The 23,846-nt window shown below is 37.2% G+C and overlaps 1 protein-coding gene across 1 annotated transcript; it reads left to right on the top strand.

Annotated features, from left to right (window-relative positions):
* The first annotated feature begins 21,702 nt into the window (after positions 1–21,702).
* Positions 21,703–23,444, top strand: LOC112733553 (isoflavone 4'-O-methyltransferase). Its single transcript, XM_025782544.3, has 2 exons — positions 21,703–22,825; positions 22,918–23,444. Exons 1-2 carry the CDS (start codon positions 22,031–22,033, stop codon positions 23,218–23,220), a joined length of 1,098 nt encoding a protein of 365 aa, XP_025638329.1. The 5' UTR covers positions 21,703–22,030; the 3' UTR covers positions 23,221–23,444.
* The last annotated feature ends 402 nt before the right edge of the window (positions 23,445–23,846 follow it).

Genomic DNA, 23,846 nt, shown 5'->3' with positions numbered 1-23,846 from the left:
AATAAGCTTATGTTGTATATCACATAAAAGAGACGACAAATATGATCATGTATGCTTGTACAATATATATATTATTAAATAATACTGAATCACTGACCGAGGTCACCTATTTTGACTTACTTTATGATTATTCCGTCGAACAAATATGATATAGTTATTATTAATTGCAAATAAATATGCATGTATATAATAATACAAATCAAAATAGAAAAAAAATTCCCAAAAGAAAAATAAAAAATATAAAAAAAAACAGCTACCTCGCCAGCCGGCCACTCTCATCAAACCAAAAAAAGTTAAAAAAAAATACATAAATTTATTATATATTATTAATTTTATAATCAATATATATTGTATATCCTTTTTATTGTAATTAAAATTAATTTTTTAAATCAAAAAAAATTTCTTTTTTATTTTTTCGTTTCTTTAATAATTTTTTTATATATTAATAATTATAATTAATTACAAATTTAATAATTATAATATGTAATATAATATTTTATAATTATAATTAAAATTAAATTAAAACTAAAATTATAATTAATTAAAATATATAATTATATTATATTTATTAATTTGACAACTAAAATGTATTAAATAACATTCTCTCATTAAAATTGAGAAATTTTTTTTTTTTAAATTAATAAACTCCTTTTTTTCATTTGTTTTTATCCATTCCCTCTTTCCTTCTCTGTTCTTCTTTACCTTTTTTATTTTATATATAACTTATAGTTTATATTTTGTATTATTAATTTGACAAATCAAAATATGTGACAAAATATTCTTTTATTACGATTAAAATAAAAAATTTTTCTTTAAAATTAACAAACTACTTCTCTCCTTTTTCTTCATCTTTCTCTCTCTTTTCTCTCTCATTAATTATCTATCTCTCACTATTTTTATTCTAGAAAAAATAAATTAATAAAATAATATAATTCAAATAAATTCATAAAATTATAAAAAATACTTTAAAATTATAATTAAATACAATTAAAAAAATATCTCATAATATTATTCACATGAAAATATATTATTGTTATTATAGTATGTATATTCTTTTAGTTTTTTTATTTAGTTTTAAATTTTTACCGTTTATTTTTTAATCTATATTTCACTTTATTTTTTTAAATATTTATTATATATAATTTGAAGAGAATATCAATGTTGTAATTAATAATTAGAATTAATATTCAAATATTTCAAAAAATATTATTTTGAGTTAATTTTATAACTATCAATATAATTTTTTTTATACTAATATCTAATTGTATTTTTATGTATAGAGAGAGGTAAGTAATTCACACAAACAAATTAAATGGAGAGCAATATTACACCAATATCCTACAATAAAAAAGCAGACATACATGTCTATTTTTCACACCAATTTTATGTAAATCGTAGCTATTATACTCGATTTACACTAACTCTATGTAAACTGATTTATATGTAAATGCTGCAAAAATAGTATTGATTCGATTTACTATTGACATAGCATATATTGTAAATCGAATCAAGTTGATTTAATTTACTATGTGCTTCTATTATAGTATAAATCAAATTCAATTAATTCTATTTATATTAAAAATGTATAAATCGAATTTAATTATTTCGATTTACATAGATTTATTTTAGGACATGCATATAAGCTAATTCACTTTAGAATATAGAGGTAATTTTGATTTTCAAATGATTTTGTTTGTGTGAATTATCCTATATAGAGAGAACAAAAAATAGGATAAAGTATACTTTTTATTTTTGAAGTTTGGCAAAAATTTTAAAAATATCTATAAGTTTTATTTTGTTTTAATTTTGTCCCACAAGTTTTCCATTTGCATCAAATATACTCCTAACGGCTAATTTTTCAAAAAATTTAAGACTAATTTAACTATAATTTCATAAGAGCAATCTTCAACACAAGCAAATCAAACATAATCATCATGCATTATTGTTGAATTGGTCTTAAATTTTTTGAAAATTTAACTCTCAGAGGTATATTTGATGCAAATCAAAAACTTTTAGGACAAAATTGAAACAAAATAAAATTTAGGGGTATTTTTAAAACTTTTATCAAATTTCAGAGATAAAAAGTATATTTTATTATTTTTAAATAATAAGCATGAAAATTAATTATTTTATTTGTACAGCAGACTTAACACTTAATCAAATATAAAATTATACACATTAAATTCTTTCAAATTTTAGATAATAAATATTAAAATTAATTATTAGTAAAAAATTAAATTATTTCACATGAAAATAATAATTAAAAAGCTTATTATTTAATTTATTTTAATCTACGAAGACTCTAGTCTTTTTAATTGACGAAGACTATTGTCTCTGTTACGTTGGGTAACCGGAGATTATTGGGCTGGACTCACTGGGTTAGCCCAATCGTCTAAGGGAGGAAGCCTTCGAGCGGGTTCACGTCTTGGGGGCCTCCGTCCGACTTGTGAGTATGAACGAATGGGGGGTGGTACCTGCAAAGACACTCCGATGCCTAAGTCAGCAAGGGTGTGAACAGGTCTAGAAAGTATTGGGACTTAGAGATACCTGAGGGATGTCAGGGTATTTATAGTGGTGAACCCATAACCACCGTTAGAGTAGTTCCACCTTTTAAGGTGGATAACCGTCCCTTTATCTTAGGGGAGTTGGGATATGGCTCCTGGAAGTGGGTTGAGAGATTTTAGGGGCAGTTACCCATTTGAATGAGTGTTTATCTGCCAGCTAACTCTCGTCCCCGACTTCTTTTAGAGCAAGACGTGGCTGGAACCGACTTCTTTAGGGGAAGGTCGGCGTGGGGTGAGGCTCAATCCTTTGGATTGGGTCTTTCTTTTGGACCTGGGCCTTAGCGTTGGGCCAGGGTATGAACAGTGCCCCTACTTGAGTCCAATTTCTTTTAAGAATTGGGGTCGAGTATTTAACTCAGAGCTGTAGCCGACCTGATGAAGAACCGACGTGATGTTTCAGAACCGACGTGTTTTAAAAATTCTCAACAGTCGCGTCTAATCAAACGTCGCGTCTGTTAGGGATTTGTGTATTCATACGCGGGGGTCAGTTACATTGGAAACGGTGCCTATCTTTAAATGACGACTTCCGCTTTTACCATTATGCCCCCAACGTCCTTATAAATACTTTTCCCTCTCTTTCCTTGTTTCGTTTCTGAAAATTTTTACACTTCTTCTCCTCTGTTCGTAAGAAACTTGTGCTCGAAGGGATTTTTCTTTCTCTGCCCCTATCCTTCCCCAAGTAAAGGTTAGTTTTCCTCTGCTTTCTTTTTACGAAATGCTTTTATTTGCATGTCTTTATTTTAGAGAGGAGGGTAGGCTTCTGTTTGATCCCCTTAGAGACCCTGTTTTTTATTCTTTTCCTTTTTTCCTTTGTAGGTTTCACTAATCTTTTTTAGGAAAAAATGTCTTCCATAGAAATTCTGGCTCAGTGGGTGGATGTCACAGTTCTGGGGGAAGAACCTTTTGTTGATACTGATTTTATCATCAACCTTCGCACTCATCATAGGCTCTGCACCTCTGATGAGGATGAGCCCAAGTATGAACTTCTTGCCCTGGGTCCGGAAGACCGGGTTTGTTTCGGGAGGGCTTCTGAGGCGGCCCCTCATTTCTTCTATATGTATGATAGTATGATCACTCGCCTGGGCATTTTTCTCCCTTTTTCTGATTTTCAAATCGCTGTTTTACGTCACTGTCGTGTTGATCCTACCCAGCTTCACCCCAATTCCCGGGGTTTTCTAAAAATTTACCAGTTTATCAGCCATGCCTTAGACTTTCTGACTTCTTTGAGGATTTTCTTTTTCTTTTTCCACATGACGAAGCCCTTTAGTGGGTAAAACAACAAGCAGCAGTGGGTGTCTTTCCGAGCTATACAAGGCCGGATAGTCTTCACCCTTTTTGATGAATTCTTCCATGACTTTAAAAATTATTTTTTCAAAGTTCAAGCTGTAAAGGGTCACCACCCCTTTTTCCTGGATAAGAGTTCTTCTTCTCACTTTCCTCTGTACTGGTTAGAGGCTTCCCCCTGTGAGAAATATAGTTTGGATGACCTGGATGAAGTGGAGGTAGCCATTGTGGGGTTCCTCCGAGAAGTGTGGGGGAGGACCCCGTATCTGGATACCAAAAAATTTCTCCAGGGGGCTCCATCCTTTGTCTAGACACAATTAGGTAGCTTTTGGTTTGTTTATATTTTCCGACTTCGCTTCTTCCGACTTGTTTGGCTAACTTTAGCTACCTATTGTTTTTTACAGAGATGGCAAAGAAGAATTCCAGGGAGTCTTACCAGAGGGTTCAGGAGGCCAAGGCAAGATCCCGCGCTAGGGTTGGTGGTGTCAGGGTAACTAGCTCTTCCCCTCCTTCTCCTCCCCCTTCTTCCCGCAATTTGGGGACTCCTTCCCGACCTATTGTTATTCCTTCCTCGGCTCCTTCTCGGCCGTCTCCTCCTCCCCGATCTTCTCCTGAGCCAGAAAAGAAGAAGCGCAAGACTTTAGAGTCTAGCTCTTCTTTTGAAGGTGAGGCTAAAGTGGATGCGCCTCAGTTTGTTCAGAAGTACATCTATCTTCATACCCGTATAGGTATGGATGATGTTTCTATCCGGAACCATCTCACTATTCTGGCTCAGGAGAGTATCAGGGCAGCGGGCCAGGGGTGTGCACAAAGTTCCTTGATATTTTTGCAAAGACTCCTCTTAGCTCTTTGGGTTCAACCTCGAGGGTTGAAGAGTTAGAAGGGAGGCTTCTCATATATTAGGAGCAGGAGAAGGGGTCAAATTGAGGGAGGAGAGGGACGGCCTCCGGGAGAAGGAGAGTAAGTTGCAGGCCCAATGCAACATGGAGGAGGGCTTGAGGTTGAAGGCCCAAGAGAGCTATTCAAGTTTGTTCGAGGACCTTGTGGCGGTGAAGAAGGATTTGCTGAAGGCTCGGAATGACTTTACTGAGTTGGAGGACTCCATTGCTGACGGGGCCGAGGAAGCATGGAGGATCTTTAAAGAACAGGTCGGAGTCCTTGCTCCCGACCTGGATCTCTCGCCTTTGGATCCGGACAAGGTCGTCATTGATGGGGCTATAGTCTCTCCTCCCTCTCCCCAGTATGTCACCGAGTCAGATTTGAAGACTCGGGGGCAGAGGATAATGGAGTCTCCTCCCCGACCAAAGGATGCCCCGAGTTCCTCGAGAGCTCCCAGAACCTCCTCTCCGTCTCCTATGGATACTTCTCTCCCTGGTCCTGATGGCGCTCCGACTACTCTTCCTGACTCTGGTGGTGATCCTCTTTGAAAAAATGATTGTGGCTATATGGGACCCGGCCTGTGGGTCCCCTCTTTTTTAAACTCTTTATTTTCTTTGTAGTGGTGGTAGTTTGTTGACATTCTCTTTGGCCTTTTAGGACCGTAAACAAAACACTTAGAAATACCCTTTTTTGGATAAGGGTTTAAGTTATCGAAAAAAATACCATTTTTTGGATAAGGGTTTTAAGTTACCTTTCTTTGTCTTTTTGTGTGCATGTTTTTCTGATTTTAGGTTTTTAGAAAACCCCTTTGATCCTTATTTTGAAAACCATTTTTCTTGGCTGGCTGTCCTTTCCTTTGAGTTTCTTTTTTCCTTAAGAACTTAGGACAACTTTTAGCTTTGGCGCTTTTAATAGGTTTTTCGATCTCTTTTTTGGTATTCCTTATACTCAATTTTTTGATTTATTGAGTTCCTATGACTTAGGTTAATTTTGTGATGCGTTTTCTTTGCTGCTCGGTTTTTCATTTCGACTTATGAGTCGGAATGTTTCCGAGTTTCTCACGATCAACTTTTATAACCTCTTTACGCCGACTTGTACCTCGTCGTTTTATCCTGACGACCATCTAGGTCGGTCATGGGATTTTCACGCTTTGTCGAGCTTAAGTCGGCGCGTTTCGTAGAAAGAAAAATGAAAAGAAATTTATAAGGGATAAAAGATCTTTATTTATTTGCGAAGGTACTTTTACTGCTACTAAGGGCTTTTCACTATTTATGACCCCTTAGTCTCTACTATGATGCCTCGTTAAAAACCCCCCTTCAGAAAAAATCCTCTTTTGGAAAAATTCATGAAGTTGGGAAAAGAGTACATCAGGAAGTAGAGTTCGCTTTTAACTGTAATACCTTTTCATGTTACAAGCATGCCAAGACCTAGGTAACTCGGCTCCGCTTAAGTCGGTTACTTTGTAGTAACCCTTTCCTAGGACTTCACTAATTTTGTATGGTCCCTTCCAATTGGCAGCAAGTTTTCCTTCCCCAGATTTGTTGACTCCGATGTCGTTTCTGATCAAGACCAAGTCGTCTGGGGTGAAACTCTTTCGAATGACTTTTCTGTTGTACCTGGTAGTCATCCTTTGTTTCAACGCTGCTTCTCTTATCTGGGCTTGCTCTCGGACTTCGGGGAGCAATTCAAGCTCCTCTTTGTGCCCCTGTATATTTCCGACCTCATCATGGAGGATTTACCCTTGGACTTTGTTCGCTGATCTCTACTGGTATCATGGCTTCTACGCCGTAGACAAGTCGGAAGGGTGTTTCTCCTGTGGCGGATTGTGGCGTCGTCCGGTAGGCCCACAATACTTGCGGGAGCTCCTCAGCCCAAGCTCCTTTTGCATCTTGTAGTCTTTTCTTTAGTCATGCCAGTATGACTTTGTTAGCTGCCTCAGCTTGTCCATTTGCTTTTGAATGTTCTACTGAGGTGAATTGGTGTTTGATTTTCATACTGGCCACTAGGTTTCTGAAGGTAGAGTCGGTGAACTGGGTTCCATTGTCTGTAGTAATGGAATAGGGTATCCCATACCTTGCGATGATATTTTTGTAGAGGAACCTCCGACTTCTCTGGGCAGTGATAGTGGCCAATGGTTCTGCTTCTATCCACTTTGTGAAGTATTCTATTCTCACAATTAAGTATTTGACTTGTCCTGGGGCCTGGGAAAAAGGTCCTAACAGGTCCATCCCCCATTTTGCGAAAGGCCATGGAGAAGTTATACTGATTAGCTCCTCTGGTGGAGCCACGTGGAAATTTGCGTGCATCTGGCATGGTTGGCATTTCTTGACAAATTCTATGGCATCTTTCTGCAAGGACGGTCAGTAGAACCCTGCTCGGATTACCTTTCTTGCTAGCGACCGGGCTCCGTGGTGGTTTTCGCAGATTCTATTATGAACCTCCTCTAGTACTTCAGTTGTCCTTGAGGTCGGTACGCACTTTAGCAATGGTGTTGATATTCCTCTTTTATAGAGGGTATTTTTCACCAAAGTGTAGTATTGTGCTTTCCTCCGGATTTTCTTGGCCTCTTTTTCCTCTTTGGGGAGGATGTCGAATTTTAGGTATTTGACCAAGGGATTCATCCATCTGAGGTTTAACCCGGTCACTTCAATGACTTCCTGTTTGTCCTCTGTTTTCACCACAGAAGGTTCTTGGAGAGTTTCCTGGATCAAGCTTCTACTATTCCCCCTGGTTTGGTACTTGCTAACTTGGAGAGGGCGTCTGCTCTGCTATTAAGATCGCGAATTATGTGTTTGATCTCGATTTCTGCAAAGCGCCCGAGATGCTCAAGAGTTTTTTCCAAGTATCTTTTCATATTTGGGTCTTTGGCCTGATACTCTCCATTTATTTGGGAGGTCACTACTTGGGAATCGCTGAATATCAGCACTTTGGTTGCGCCGACCTCTTCTGCTAGCTTTAATCCTGCAATCAGGGCTTCATACTCTGCCTGATTGTTAGAAGCTGGAAATTCAAATTTGAGGGAAACCTCTATCTGCGTTCCCCCTTCATTGGCTAGTATTATGCCTGCACCGCTTTCTGTCTTATTTGAGGATCCATCTACGTATAGTTCCCATGTAGTTGGTTTTTCCTCTTGGTCTCCCGCGTACTCCGCTATGAAGTCGGTGAGGCATTGGGCTTTGATTACGGTCCGAGTTTCATACTTCAAGTCGAACTCGGAGAGCTCTATCGCCCACTGAACCATTCTCCCTGCAACATCCATCTTTTGGAGGATTTGCTTCATGGGTTGGTTCGTTCGGACTCTTATTGTGTGGGCTTGGAAGTAGGGTCGTAACCTTCGTGAGGCTATCACTAAGGAGTAAGCAAACTTCTCTAGTTTGTGGTACCTTTGCTCGGGGCCCTGTAGAACTTTGCTGGTGAAGTACACTGGGTGCTGTCCGACCTCATCCTCTCGTATTAGGGCTAATGCGACAGCTTTGTCTGCCACAGACAAATATAGGACGAGTTTTTCCCCAATTAGAGGTCGGGTGAGGATTGGTGGTTGGCTCAAGAACTTTTTGAACTCTTGGAGTCTATTCGAACTGGCATCCTTTTCTTAGCAGAGAGAACAGTGGAAGGGACCTTAATGCTGACCCTGCCAAGAACCTGGAAAGGGCTGCTAGTCGGCCATTCAGTTGTTGGACCTCTCTCAAGCAAGTTGGGCTTTTCATTTCTAGGATGGCTTTGCACTTGTCAAGATTTGCTTCGATCCCTCTTTGGGTTAGCATGAACCCTAGAAATTTTCCAGCCTCCACTGCGAAGGTGCATTTTGTGGGATTTAGCCTCATCCCATGTGCCCTTATAGTGTTGAAAACTTGTGCGAGGTCCGTAAAGAGATCGGCCTTTTCCCACTTTTTTACCAGCATGTCGTCTACGTAGACCTCCATTAAGTGCCTGAGGTGGGGAGCGAACACTTTGTTCATCAGCCTTTGGTATGTGGCCCCTGCATTTTTTAATCCGAAAGGCATGACCACGTAGCAATAGTTTGCTTTAGGCATGATGAATAGGGATGTCAATGGGGCAGGGTGGGGGCGGGGGATGCCTCCCTGCTCCCCATCCCCGCCCTCAGATTTGCTCCCCATCTCCGCCCCATTCCCCGCCGTGGGGGAATATTGCTCCCCATCCCCATTCCCCACAGGGCCCCATTCCCCGCGGGGATCCCATTTTCCATGTACATAATAGTTCTAACTAATTATTAATTTCCATATGAATAGAGCTGCAAATATCTATCTTATACAAAAACTGCAAGATTTTATACAAAAAGTCTAAATGACACGATGGTGACTTCTTTCGAAATAACGTAATGGGGACGCAACGACGAGCCAAAGGATAAAGTAGTAGACGAGGTGGGAGACGCGGCAACAGAGAGGAGAATGGACACGACGGTAGAGTTACGAAAAGGAACGCCGCAAAAAAAAAATTACGACGCGGTAAGGGTGATGGCACGGTGAGGTGTGACGATGCGGTGAGAAGGGTGACGAGGGGGTGGCTACAAAGAGGTTGGATGAAGTATGGACTGCCTTAGGAATCTATGAATTGAAGAAGGGTTATGCAAATAAAGATTAGGAGTTTTGAGTTTCTATATATATGTGTGTGTGAGAAATCTCTAAAAAACATATATGAGAAATAAACTATTAAGGATAATTCAAGGAATTCATAAATTTCGGGGAATAGCGAGGACGGGGCGGGGATCCCCGCTCGGGTCCCCGCGCCTGCTTCGGGGGAATTTTGTCCCCCATCCCCATCCCCATGGAGAAAATTCCCCACAATCGGATCCCCATTCGGGGCAGTCCCCGCAGGGATCCCCGCGTCTCGGGAAATTTTGCCATCCCTATGATGAATGATGTCTTTTCATGATCTGGCTTGTACATCGGAATTTAGTTATATCCCGAGTAGGCATTCATGAACGACAAGTATTGATACCCTGAGCTAGAGTCCACTAGGGTATCAATGCTTGGGAGAGGATATGGGTCCTTAGGACATGCCTTATTCAGGTCGGTATAGTCGACGCACATCCTCCACTTGCCGTTTTATTTCTTAACTAGCACTACATTTGCTAGCCATGTTGGGTATTTAACTTCTCTGATGAAGCCGGCTTCTAGGAGTGCTTGTATCTGCTCTTCTACCGCTTGAGCTCGTTCTAGGCCGAGCTTACGCCTTCGCTGTTGTACAGGTCAAGACCCTGGGTGGACCGAGAGCCGGTGGGACATGAGCTCGGGGTCTATGCTTTTTCTTTTAGGAGCTTTGTCAACCTTTGTTTTAAGTTTTCTTCTAGGTTAGCTCCTATGTGGGTATTTTTCCCTTCCTCTTCGCCGACCTGTATTTCTTCAGTTTTTCCTTTTGGTTGTGGGCGCAGCTCTTCTTTGGTTCTTGTGCCACCGAGCTTTATGGTGTGGACTTCCTTGCCTTTCCCTCTCAGGTTCAGGCTTTCATTGTAGCATTTTTTCGCCAACTTCTGGTCTCCCCGTATCGTTGTTATCCCTGCAAATGTCGGGAATTTCATGCAAAGATGAGGGGTAGACACCACCGTTCCGAGTCGATTTAGGGTAGCTCTGCCAATCAAGGCATTATATGCTGATCCCACGTCGATGACTATGAAGTCTATGCTCAGAGTTTTGGATTTTTCCCCCTTTCCGAAGGTCGTGTGGAGGGGTAGAAATCCCAGTGGTTTTATCGGTGTGTCGCCTAATCCATATAAAGTATTGGGGTAGGCTCTTAACTCCTTTTCATCCAATCCTAATTTGTCGAATGCGGGCTTGAAAAGGATATCTGCCGAACTCCCTTGGTCTATTAGGGTTCTGTGGAGATGGGCATTGGCTAGGATCATGGTTATCACCACTGGATCATCATGTCCAGGGATTACTCCTTGCCCATCCTCCTTTGTGAATGAGATTGTGGGGAGGTCGGGTGATTCACTCCCGACCTGGTAAACTCGCTTGAGGTGTCTCTTGCGAGAGGACTTGGTGAGTCCCCCACCCGCAAATCCTCCCGAGATCATATGTATGTGTCTCTCGGGGGTTTGTGGCGGTGGGTCTCTTCTGTCGCCATCCTCTCGCTTTCTCTTCCCATGATTGTCCGACCTTTCCATGAGATATCTATCAATCCGACTTTCTCTGGCCAGCTTTTCTATCACATTTTTAAGGTCGTAGCAATCATTTGTTGAATGACCATAGATCTTATGGTACTCACAGTAATCGCCGCGGCTTCCTCCCTTTTTATTTTTAATGGGCCTGGGAGGCGGCAGCCTTTCAGTGTTGCAGATTTCTCTGTATACATCCACCATGGAAACCTTTAGAGGAGTAGAAGAGTGATATTTCCTCGGTCTGTCGAGACCAAGTTCTTCTTTCTTCTTGGGCTCTCTCTCTTTTTCTTTTGTCGAGTGGGCGTGCCCGGACCGCCAACTCGGCTCTCGTAGTCTGGCATTTTCCTCCATGTTGATGTACTTCTCTGCTCTTTCTTGTACATCGCTCAGGGAGGTAGGGTACCTTTTTGATATGGACTGTGAGAAGGAACCTTCTCTGAGTCCATTTACTAACCCCATGATGACTGCCTCGGTGGGCAGGTCTTGAATTTCCAAACACGCTTTATTGAACCTTTCCATATAGTCCCGCAAAGGTTCTCCGACCTCCTGCTTTATTCCCAGGAGGCTCGGTGCGTGTTTTACTTTATCCTTCTGGATGGAGAACCTCATCAAGAACTTTCTCGAGAGGTCCTCAAAGCTGGTGACCGATCTTGGTGGGAGGCTGTCGAACCACTTTATCGCTGCTTTTGATAAGGTGGTCGGAAAAGCTTTGCAGCGAGTCGCATCAGAAGCATCAGCCAGATACATTCGACTTTTAAAATTGCTTAAATGATGCTTCGGATCTGTGGTTCCGTCATAGAGGTTCATATCAGGGCCTTTGAAGTTTCTTGGAACTTTTGCCCTCATGATGTCCTCACTGAACGGATCTTCTCCTCCCAGGGACGGCTCTTCTCGGTCGCCACGGGAGTTCCGACTTCTAAGGGAGGATTCTAGTTTTAAGAGTTTTTCTTCTAACTCTTTTCGTCGCTCCGCCTCTCGTTGTCGTTCTAACTCCTGTTCTAATTGTTCCAAACGGCCTTGGTGGCCGTGGACCAACCCCATTAGCTCGGTTGCGTGGGGTGGCCCTTCCTTTCCTGACTCCCGTCCATCCGAGGAATTCACCTTCAGATTTTTAAGCCCGGAAGTGCCTTCCTGGTGTTGATCGCTGGCTTCCTGGTGGGGAGTTGGGTTTGCGTCGTTGTTTTCGGTATCCAGGTTTTCCTGTTCAGAATCAGACGCCGTGTGGCCATCTCTCGGTGATTCGTCCGCCATCACTGGTTGATCTCTCGGGTCCCCGGCAACGGCGCCAATGTTACGTTGGGTAACCGGAGATTATTGGGCTAGACTCACTGGGTTAGCCCAATCGTCTAAGGGTGGAAGCCTTCGAGCGGGTTCACGTCTTGCGGCCTCCGTCCGACTTGTGAGTATGAACGAATGGGGGGTGGTACCTGCAAAGACACTCCGATGCCTAAGTCAGCAAGGGTGTGAACAGGTCTAGAGAGTATTGGGATTTAGAGATACCTGAGGGATGTCAGGGTATTTATAGTGGTGAACCCATAACCACCGTTGGAGTAGTTCCACCTTTTAAGGTGGATAACCGTCCCTTTATCTTAGGGGAGTTGGGATATGGCTCCTGGAAGTGGGTTGAGAGATTTTAGGGGCAGTTACCCATTTGAATAAGTGTTTATCTGCCAGCTAACTCTCGTCCCCGACTTCTTTTAGAGCAAGACGTGGCTGGAACCGACTTCTTTAGGGGAAGTTCGGCGTTGGGTGAGGCTCAATCCTTTGGATTGGGTCTTTCATTTGGACCTGGGTTTTAGCGTTGGGTCAGGATATGAACAGTCTCCTATAACTTTTTTATAAAAATAGCTTGATTTTATAATAGTAGTTGATGAAAATTTTGAATGTTTTTTTTAATAATTTTAGATTTTTTTGTTATTGAATGTTTTTTCGTTTTCCGTCTAGTGTCGTCGTTCATAATCAAAACAACAGTATTGTCACAGCGCAAAAAACATCCCTCGTCATTGAATATATTGCTTACCTCCAGTCGTAACTTATTATAAATTTGGATTTTTTTAAAATAATTTTAAATATTTGTTATTTAATTTTAGATTTTTTAATAATTTTTAAAATTTTTTGTTATGTTTTAATATTTTTTGTTAAATTTTGAAGTTTTTTCAATTATTAATGTTTAATTTTTTGTTATAAAATCGACTAATTTATTAAAAAATTGACTGAAATGAGAATTAATTATCTATACTTTTTCATTTAATTAAATCCAACTTAAAAAAAGTATATCCATTCAATTCATTCATTCATTCTATTCAAATGAAATAAATGTTGTTATTATTGTTTATTCCATTCCTTTGACTTAGTGGATTTTGTTGAATAATAATGTCACAATTCACTAATTAAGTCATTGAGCTATTGAGGCCTGCTATTGACTTGACTGCTGCGTGGGCCTCATGTCAGATTGTCACCCATTTTCTCTCCTCATTACCACAAAATTCACACTCATCCACATAAATAATAGTAAAAAATTTGACTCCTATTTTATATATATAATACTTTATTAATTAATAATAAATTTTTAAATAAAATTTAAATTTATAACAAATTAATCTTTAATTTATCAAATTAAAAATATCGTAAACATAAAAAAATTCATAAAAAAGAGAAAATACTATATTTAATACTTATTAGTTATTTCTTTACTTATTTTGAGCGGTTGCTAATCATTTATTATAAAGAAAATCTTAACAGATTAGTAAATTTTATAATTTGTAATTATTAATTAGTTATTATTGATATTTTTAATAGTGTAAAATTTTATCTAATAATATAAAATTATTTTTTTTACTAATTAAGTACTGACCAAATTTTAATAAAAGTACTAATTTTTTAGATTTTTTTAAATTTTTTTTATTATAAATATAAATATAAAAAATGCTACTTTCCGTCCAAAAAAAAGCTACTGATTTGATTTTTTAAAATATTTTTTCAAGTAAAAAATACTAAAAATATTAGTAGTAGTGAAAAAATATTAATTATATCAGTCATGCTACATGTTCATATAATTTTGTATCAAAGTTCATCCAAATTGGTCCAACACTAAAAAAATCCAACATCTTTTTTCCGTGCTTTTTCTTCTTTTTCTCTCGCACTTCTTTTTCTTCTCATGCTGGTTTACGCATGGAGCGTCTTCTTCTTCGCCTTCTTCTCTGCGTTCCTCCTTCTCCTCATCTTCCTACTTCTTTTTCGCGTTCTTTCTTCTTCACGTGTTTTTCCTTTATCGTCATTCTTTGTTGTTGTTGCTGCGGTAGTTTTTTTTTTCTTTTCTTCCTTCTCTTTGGTGAAGAAGCAGTAGAAGGTGAGGATGAAGAGTTTTAAATTGTGCAGAACAGAAATGAACCAAACATGTTATTATGGTGAAACAATTGTATAGTACTAAATGAATGAAACTTTATCCATTATATAAATTCAAATTCGAACACGTACTCATGGTGAAACAATTGTATAATATTGAATGAACAAAACATAATCCATTATATAAAATCAAATTCAAACAGCTTTCTGCATAATGAACCGAACACAGTACTCATGATGAAATAATTGTATAGTACTGAGTGAACGAAACATAATCTATTATATAAAATCAAATTTGAACAGCTTTTTGCATAATGAACCGAACACGTACTTATGGTGAAACAATTGTATAGTACTCCGGAAGAAACAGGATCCATTATATAAAATCAAACTGCCTACAATTTACAGATTATCAAATCAATTCAATTCAGTACACCTCCGTCCATTCAATTCAATTCAAAATTGAATAATCCAAACTTCGTCAGTTTGATTCGTTTTAGAAGAATAATCCAAATCGCTCTCATTCAACTGATTTGAAGTTGAGTCCTTCATTATTTCGATTCAGAAGTGCATCGAAGAAGAAAACAAAAAAGAATAGGAAGAAGATAAATGCAACGTAACCAGATCGAAAGAAGAAAAAAAAAATATGAACGCGACTAGAGGAGAACCATGAAGGCAATGCAGATCAATAAGGAAGAATACGAGCAGAGAAGAAGAAGACGCGAATAAAGAAGAAGAAGTTTTATGTTAAACAAAGCTTTAGGTTGTAGCACGTTATATGTAGCGCATGTATGACAAACGAGTGAGAAAAGAGGAAGTGCATTTGACCAATATTGCTTGGATAACTTAAATGTATTTTTTATATGGATATAGAGCATTATTGTAATTATATATTATGCATTTAGACGATAAAAAACACTTATATATCTCAAGATAGAATTTAATTTAATGTAGTGTTAAAAAAATATATATTTAACAAATTAATTGTCACGTATGAGTGAAAATAGTTGTTTTAAATTTAGTGTAAATAGTCATGCAAATTAATCTGAAAGAGGAACTCAAGCTCACAAGAAATGAGGCATTTGCCCCCACTAAATAGTAAATAGCAATTTTATAGGAGAAAGTTTAGGGTCAATTTTTTATTAAAATTTAGTTAATATTTAATTAATAAAAAATAAATAATTTTATATTATTAAATATAATTTTATACTATTAAAAAATTAATAATAACTGATTAATGACTATAAATTATAAAATTTATTGATTTCTTAGTACTCTTCATTATATATAAATGAAAATTAGTAAAACTAATTTTAGAAAATATATAAATAAATAATAACTAAATAAAATGAGAGATAATAAACAATCTTAGTTTATAACCTTAGAATTTTAGTGGTTGAAAAAGAGAAGAATTATATACCTCTAATTGACGGATGGTTCATATTGAAGAGACTCACCTATAAATTGAGTTTTTCTTTAATTCATTTCAATCAAGTCATCCAAAGAGAATAACATAATATTTCTTTAAGTAGTTTTCTTCTATATATATAGAGAGAAGTGTGTTCTCCTTTTGTCAAGAGAGAGTGTTATTATAGTCTCCTTGTGATAGAGAAAAGTTGTAATTCTCAAAGAAAGTTATTCAATTGTTTCCATATTTTATACAAATTTCTAATTTTTTATCTCTATATTTTGCTGTGTCATTTGTCTGGTACCTAACAGTGGTATCAGAGCCAAAGGTTGCTGATTAATATTTTTTTTTTTCACTGCGAGTTACCGTCCAAAAAAAAATGGCAGCAAAGTATGAAATTCCAAAATTTAGTGGGAGTAATTTTTTCATATGGAAATTGAAGATAAAAGCCATTATGAGAAAAGACAATTGCGTGACAGCAATTGAAGGTAGACCCACTGAAATTACAGATGAAAAATGGAAGGAGATGGACAACAATGTTGTTGCAAACTTACACTTGGCACTAGCTGATTCAGTTTTATCAAGTGTAGCAGAGAAAAAGACAGCAAAGGAAATTTGGGATGCTCTCACCAGATTATATGAAGTCAAGTCACTTTACAACAAGATATTCTTGAAGAGAAGACTTTATACTCTTCGAATGAGTGAATCCACATCGGCAACGGATCACATCAATAATCTAAATACGCTATTTTCTCAACTCTCATCGTTGGAATATACCATAGCGGAAAACGAACGTGCAGAGCTCTTACTTCAAAGTCTACCAGATTCATATGATCAGCTTATCATTAACTTAACTAATAATGTTTTGACTGATTATCTTTCTTTTGATGACATGACTGCTGCGGTTCTTGAAGAAGAATCTAGGCGCAAGAATAAGGAAGATAGATTAGAAAGCTCAAAACAAGTAGAGGCTTTGTTGATGACAAGAGGGAGATCAATGGAGCGTGGTTTTAGTGGGAGTCAAAGTAGATCAAAGTCACAAAGTAAGAAGCAGGTCAAATGCTACAATTGTGGTAAGAGAGGGCACTTCAAGAAAGATTGTTGGAATAAGAAGAGTATAGAGAAGGTTCCAGAAGGATCAAGTTCTCAAGGATGTGTTGCAAGTACCTCTGATGATGGAGAAATCCTGTATGGCGAAGCAACAATTGGTTCTAAAGGCAGTAAACAGCTCACTGATGTTTGGATTGTTGATTTAGGAGCAACATGGCACATGACTCCTCATCGTGATTGGTTTTGTACATATGAACCTGTCTTGGAAGGATCTGTGTTTATGGGAAACAATCATGCCTTAGAAATTGTTGAAATGGGTACTGTCAAAATAAAAATGTTTGATGGTTCTATTCGTTCACTTCAAGGGGTAAGACACGTGAAAGGCTTGAAGAAGAATTTGTTGTCGATTGGGCAATTGGATGAACTTGGTTGTAAGACCCATATTGAAGGTGGGATCTTAAAAGTTGTTAAAGGAGCTCTTGTGGTAATAAAAGCAGAAAAGATTGCAGCAAATCTATACATGCTTATGGGAGATACTTTGCAAGAGGCAGAGGTATCAGTTGCTTCAACAAGCCAAGAAGAAATGACGATGATATGGCATTGCAAACTAGGCCACATGTCAGAACGAGGCTTGAAGATTCTTGTATAACGTAATCTCATTCCTGGACTCAAATCGGTAAACTTACCATTTTGTAAGCACTGCGTTACAAGCAAACAACATAGTTTGACGTTTGGTAGATCAACTGCTCGGAGCAAGCACATATTGGAGTTGATTCATTCTGATGTGTGGGAATCGCCGGAGATGTCCCTAGGAGGAGAAAAATATATTGTATCATTTATTGATGATTACTCTAGGAGGCTATGGGTGTACCCGATCAAGAAAAAGTCAGACGTGTTTGCGATGTTCAGAGAGTTCAAAGCAAAGTTAGAACTTGAATCTGGAAAGAAGATCAAGTGTTTAAGGATAGATAATGGAGGAGAATATGTTGATGGTGATTTTCTAACATTTTGCAAGCAAGCATGTATTCAACGACAATTCACAGTTGCATATACGCCTCAGCAAAATGGTGTAGCAGAGTGAATGAATAGGACTCTCCTAGAAAGAGCACGAGCTATGTTGCAAACTGCAGGTTTAGCCAAGTCTTTTTGGGCAGAAGCTGTTAAAACCGCCTATTATGTGATAAATCGGTCACCATCAACTGCAATTGGGTTAAAGACACCAATGAAGATGTGGCAAGGTAAGCCACCTAATTATTCTTCTTTACATATATTTGGTTGTCCTGTGTACGTGATGTACAATTCCCAAGAAAGAACAAAGCTAGACCCAAAGTCTAGAAAATGTATATTCTTGGGTTATGCTGACGGTGTTAAGGGGTATCACCTGTGGGATCCCACTGCCCACAAGGTAGTTGTCAGTAGAGATGTGATATTTGCAGAAGATGAATTGCAAAAAGAACAAGAAAATGACAGCACTATTAAAGAGATAACCACTGTTCAAATAGATGAAAAATGTAGAGAAGGTGATCTTTCTGAAGCAGAACTACAGCACGAAGAACAAGAAGCAGAGGCTAATGACATAGAAGTTCGTCGATCCACTCGACAAAGAAGAACACCATCATGGCACTCAAATTATGTTTTGACAAACCATGATGCATATTGTCTTTTGACAGAAGATGGAGAGCCAACAACTTTTATGGAGGCTATGCGCAATCCAGACGCTTCTATGTGGATGACAGCAATGCAAGAAGAAATTGTGGCATTACATAGAAACCATACCTGGAAACTTGTTGAACTTCCAGCAGGTCGGAAAGCCATTGGTAACAAATGGGTTTACAAGATCAAACGAGATAGTAATGATCAGGTGGAACGACATCGTGCAAGATTGTTTGTCAAGGGATATGCTCAGAAAGAAGGTATTGACTTCAATGAAATATTTTCTCCAGTGGTGAGACTAACTACTATTAGAGTAGTTTTGGCTATGTGTGCTGCATTTGATTTACATCTAGAGCAATTAGATGTAAAGACTGCTTTTCTTCATGGAGAACTTGAAGAAGAGATATATATGCTCCAACCAGAAGGTTTTGAAGAAAAAGGAAAAGAAAACTTGGTTTGCAGGTTAACTAAATCTCTGTACGGTCTAAAGCAGGCGCCAAGATGTTGGTACAAGAGATTTGATTCTTTCATTATTAGCCTTGGATACAACAGACTTAGTTCAGATCATTGTACTTATTACAAGAGGTCTGGTGATAATGATTTCATCATTCTGCTGTTGTATGTGGATGACATGTTGGTGGTAGGTCCCAACAAAGATCAAATCCAAGAATTGAAGGCACAGTTGGCTAGGGAGTTTGATATGAAAGACTTAGGACCAGCAAACAAGATTTTAGGGATGCAAATTCACCGAGACAAAAAGGATAGGAAGATTTGGCTATCGCAAAAGAATTATTTGAAGAAGATCTTGCAACGCTTCAACATGCAAGAATGCAAGCCAATTTCAACCCCACTTCCTATTAATTTTAAATTATCCTCAAGTATGTGCCCTAGTAGTGAAGCAGAGAGGATGGAAATGTCTCGAGTACCGTATGCATCAGCAGTGGGAAGCCTTATGTATGCCATGATCTGTACAAGACCAGATATCGCTCAAACAGTTGCGGTGGTAAGTCGATTCATGGCAGATCCGGGTAAAGAGCATTGGAAGTTGTTAAGAGGATCTTGAGATACATCAAAGGGACCTCGAATGTTGCATTATGTTTTGGAGGATCAGAATTCATTGTCAATGGATATGTCGACACAGATTTTGCAGGTGATCTTGATAAACGAAAATCTACTACAGGATATGTATTTACACTTGCAGGAGGAGCTGTGAGCTGGCTATCTAAATTACAGACTGTTGTAGCTTTATCTACTACAAAAGCTGAATATATGGCAGCTACACAAGCATGCAAGGAAGCTATTTGGATCCAAAGGTTGATAGAAGAACTCGGGCACAAACAACAGAAGATTTCTGTGTATTGTGATAGTCAGAGTGCCTTGCACATTGCAAGGAATCCTGCCTTTCATTCAAGAACAAAACACATTGGAGTACAATATCACTTTGTTCGGGAAGTAGTAGAAGAAGGAAGTGTTGATATGCAGAAGATTCACACTAAAGATAACCTAGCAGATGCCATGACAAAACCAATCAACACAGAAAAGTTTGAATGGTATAGATCCTCATACGGCCTATGAAAAACATGAGCAACATGAATTTTGAAAATTTATCAAAATTAGCTTTAAGTGGGAGATTGTGAAAATTAGTAAAGCTAATTTTAAAAAATATATAAATAAATAATAACTAAATAAAATGAGAGGTAATAAACAATCTTAGTTTATAACCTTAGCATTTTAGTGGTTGAAAAAGAGAAGAATTATATACCTCCAATTGACGGATGGTTCATATTGAAGAGACTCACCTATAAATTGAGTTTTTCTTTAATTCATTTCAATCAAGTCATCCAAAGAGAATAACATAATATTTCTTTGAGTAGTTTTCTTTTATATATATATAGAGAGAAGTGTGTTCTTCTTTTGTCAAGAGAGAGTGTTATTATAGTTTCCTTGTAATAGAGAGAAGTTGTAATTCTCAAAGAAAGTTATTCAATTGTTTCTATATTTTATACAAATTTATAATTTTTTATCTCTATATTTTGCTGTGTCATTTGTCTGGTACCTAACATAAATGAATGTGTATCTCACTGTTGTATTATGTTTGTTCCTACAATAAAATATAAATTTTATTCAGTTTTTATGTTAGAAGAAATTTATTATATAATAGTCATTTCCTATGCATTAAATATCTATAAAAATAATAGATATAACATTGTTCAAAATGATAAACACCTTGTATTCTTATTAAAATGTCTTTAAGTTGCAGAATTTAGACAAGTAAAGTATAATAATAAAACATTTTATCTATCTAGTAATATTCTTTATCTTAAATTTATATAGTATTTATTTATTTTTAAATTTTAACACTTAAAGGTAGCGTTTGTTTTGAGGTACTGGAACAGAGACTGAGAGACTGAGATTCAATATCATGTTTGTTGGTTCAGAGACTGGTATTAAAATTTATGTCTCTGTCTCTAAAATTTCAGTATTTCAGTACCTCCAAAAAGTGAGGACACAGGGGACTGAAATTTTTAGAGATAGAAATTGAAACTTTAATAACATTTTATACCTAAAATACCCTCATTTCAATTAATTAATTTCAATTTTACCTTTTGTACAAATTAAATTAGAGTTTCATTCTTGTTTTAATTTCTGTCTTCCACTTTGCACCAAACAGAATACTGAGATTTATTTCTGTCTCTGTCTCTCAATTTCAGTCTTTCAGTCTCTGTCTCTCCACCAAACACTACCAAATAGTCTTACCTCAAGCAGTTATTTAATTTTGGTTACATTAAATCATTTTTATGTCATATATATGGTAATAAGTAAATTTTGTAATGGAGTGATATGTGTTATCGCTGACTTAAGAAATAAATTGAAAATAAAAAAATATATACGTAATAAAAACAATAATCAGTTCAAAGGTTAGGTTTAAAAGAAAGAATGGAAAGTACATTAAGCATAAGAAGAAGAAAAATATTTAATCACTTGCACAATTAGGTATTGGTTCAGTCACAGATAAAGAATATATAAAGAGTGTTCAAAGAATACAAAAAATAAAATTAAAAAAAATAACAGAAAAAAAGACTCACATTGCACAATATCTACTTTTTTTTTTCTTTTTCTTATTATTTAATTTGTTATTGTTTTCTATTAATTAGTGGCTCTTTACAGTTGTGTAACTCTTCTCATTATGTTCTTTCTTTTAATTGTTTTGCCTTTTTTACTTGTATAGTCTAGTAAGAAATAGTTGAATAATTGTTTAAAATTACATGTAAAAAGAATTATATTTAATTATGTTAAAAATAAATAAAATACTTTTGAAAATGAACTTTTATTATTTTATATTAATATATATTTTTTATCGTAAAATATATTCATGCAAGAAAAAAAATTAACGAATATACTTAATTATTGACTATGAATCAAAAGTAAGGTTTTGAAGAGCCAATATAGACAATATAATATATATAAATTTAGCTTTGTTTGTAAAACTGGTCAAATTAAACAGAAAATGACAAGAAATAAAATTCAGTTAACCTGCCTGAACATAAACAAGTAAAACAGCCTCACCTACCCCTGTCCTCACTCAACTTCACCCACCCACTTTACCCTGCACTGCCTCACACTTGAGACGACGACAACAACAACAACCGTCTTTCTTAAATAAAAAGCTTTCGTATATAACACTTTATTCTTCACACTCCATACTCCATACATAGCTAACAAACAATTATGGATTTGAGTGCTAACTCCAACGGCACTAGCAGCAGTGAAGAGAGTGAATTGTACCACGCACAGATCCACTTGTACAAGCATGTCTACAACTGGGTTAGCTCCATGGCTCTCAAGGCTGTTATGGAGTTAGGCGTTGCTGACGTCATCCACAACCACGGTAAACCCCTCACTATCTCTCACTTAGCCTCTGAGCTCAAGCTCCACCCTTCCAAAGTCGGCGCCCTCCACCGTTTCCTCCGCCTCCTAACACACAATGGTTTCTTCGCCAAGACCAAGCTTCTAGAAGGACAAGAAGAAGAAGACGCTTACGCTCTCACCCCTCCCTCCAAGCTTCTCATCAAGAGCAAACCAACGAATCTTTCGCCCATCGTGAAGGGATCACTCCATTGGAGCTCCCTTAACATGTGGCACTCTTCCGAGAAGTGGTTCACTGAGGACAAGGAACAAACCATGCATGAGACCTCTTCTGGAGGACAGAGCTTCTGGGATTTTCTCAACAACAACCCTGATTGCATCGCCATGTTCCAGGAAGCCATGGCCGCTGATTCATACATGTTCAAGATTGCGCTCAAAGAGTGCAGGCACGTGTTTGAGAATCTCGGCTCCATTGTTGATGTTGGTGGTGGTACTGGTGGTGTCTCCAAGCTTATTCATCAAGAGTTTCCGCAGTTGAAGTGCACCGTTTTCGACCAGCCGGAGGTTGTTGGTAACCTCAAAGGAGATGGGAATTTGAACTTTGTTGGCGGTGACATGTTCAAATCGATCCCTTCTGCTGATGCAGTCTTACTCAAGGTATCTTGATTCTGTCGCCATTAATTGGTAACTAGCTAATTAATTGATGATGTAGTCTGATCTAATGGTTTTTGATTTGGTTTGGTTTTCAGTGGATTTTACATGACTGGAATGATGAGCAGGCCTTGAAGATATTGAAGAACAGCAAGGAAGCTATTTCGGAAAGAGGGAAAGAAGGGAAGGTGATAATCATAGACATATCCATCGATGAAACCAGCGATGATAAGGAATTGATTGAGCTGAAACTGGATTATGATTTGGTGATGTTGGCAATGTTCAATGGAAAAGAAAGAGAGAAGAAGGAATGGGACAAGCTCATCCATGAAGCAGGCTACAGTAGATACACCATTACCCCAATTTGTGGCTTCAAATCTCTTATTGAAGTTTACCCTTGATTTTATTTCAAAGTGTTTTGTTATGATGTCTAAAAATTATTGTCTAATTATTAAAAAAATCAAATAATTAATTTTAAATTAATTATTATAAAAAGCAAATTAGACACCAAATAAAAATACCATAAAATTAGCCTTATTTTGATATGAGTAATCTGTTTGTAATAATCAACTCTATATCTTATGCTACTTATGTTTCAACAAAGGATTAGTTGAGATTCAACGCATCATGAAGTGTTATTTAATTTTTAACTTCTTAATGATATTGCAAGTTAATTATATTTCTTGAGCCTCCCAAATTATGTGGGAATTCAAGCATGAAGCTGTTGCAAAATGGCTAACCAATAAGATTTAATAATATACCTTAATCGTTACAAAAAGTATAGAATACTAACCAGTCATTAGAAAGGCAATTTTATTAGACACATCATAAAGATACTTTTATGGTTAGTGGTTAAATTTATCTTGCAACTACCTTAATTTGATAATAGTTTAATTTTATTTTTTATATAAAAAAGTATAGGTAAACAATAAAAATATTAAACAATGTGAACAATAGATATATCGGATGTTTATTTCATTAGGTGTACGGATGGTTATTCTAATATTAAGATTTAAGTGGATAATTT

Source organism: Arachis hypogaea, chromosome 13, assembly GCF_003086295.3.
Source record: "Arachis hypogaea cultivar Tifrunner chromosome 13, arahy.Tifrunner.gnm2.J5K5, whole genome shotgun sequence".
NCBI classification, from domain to species: Eukaryota; Viridiplantae; Streptophyta; class Magnoliopsida; order Fabales; family Fabaceae; genus Arachis; species Arachis hypogaea.
The sequence above is the reverse complement of the archived record's forward strand: the minus strand, read 5'-3'. Positions and strand labels throughout refer to the sequence as shown.

What these genes read in the sequence shown, in the direction of transcription:
- LOC112733553 (XM_025782544.3), top strand. Translation starts at nt 22,031, where the DNA reads ATGGATTTGAGTGCTAACTCCAACGGCACTAGCAGCAGTGAAGAGAGT. An exon ending in CTGATGCAGTCTTACTCAAG is followed by an intron (nt 22,826 to 22,917) that starts GTATCTTGATTC and finishes TTTGGTTTTCAG; the next exon opens with TGGATTTTACATGACTGGAA.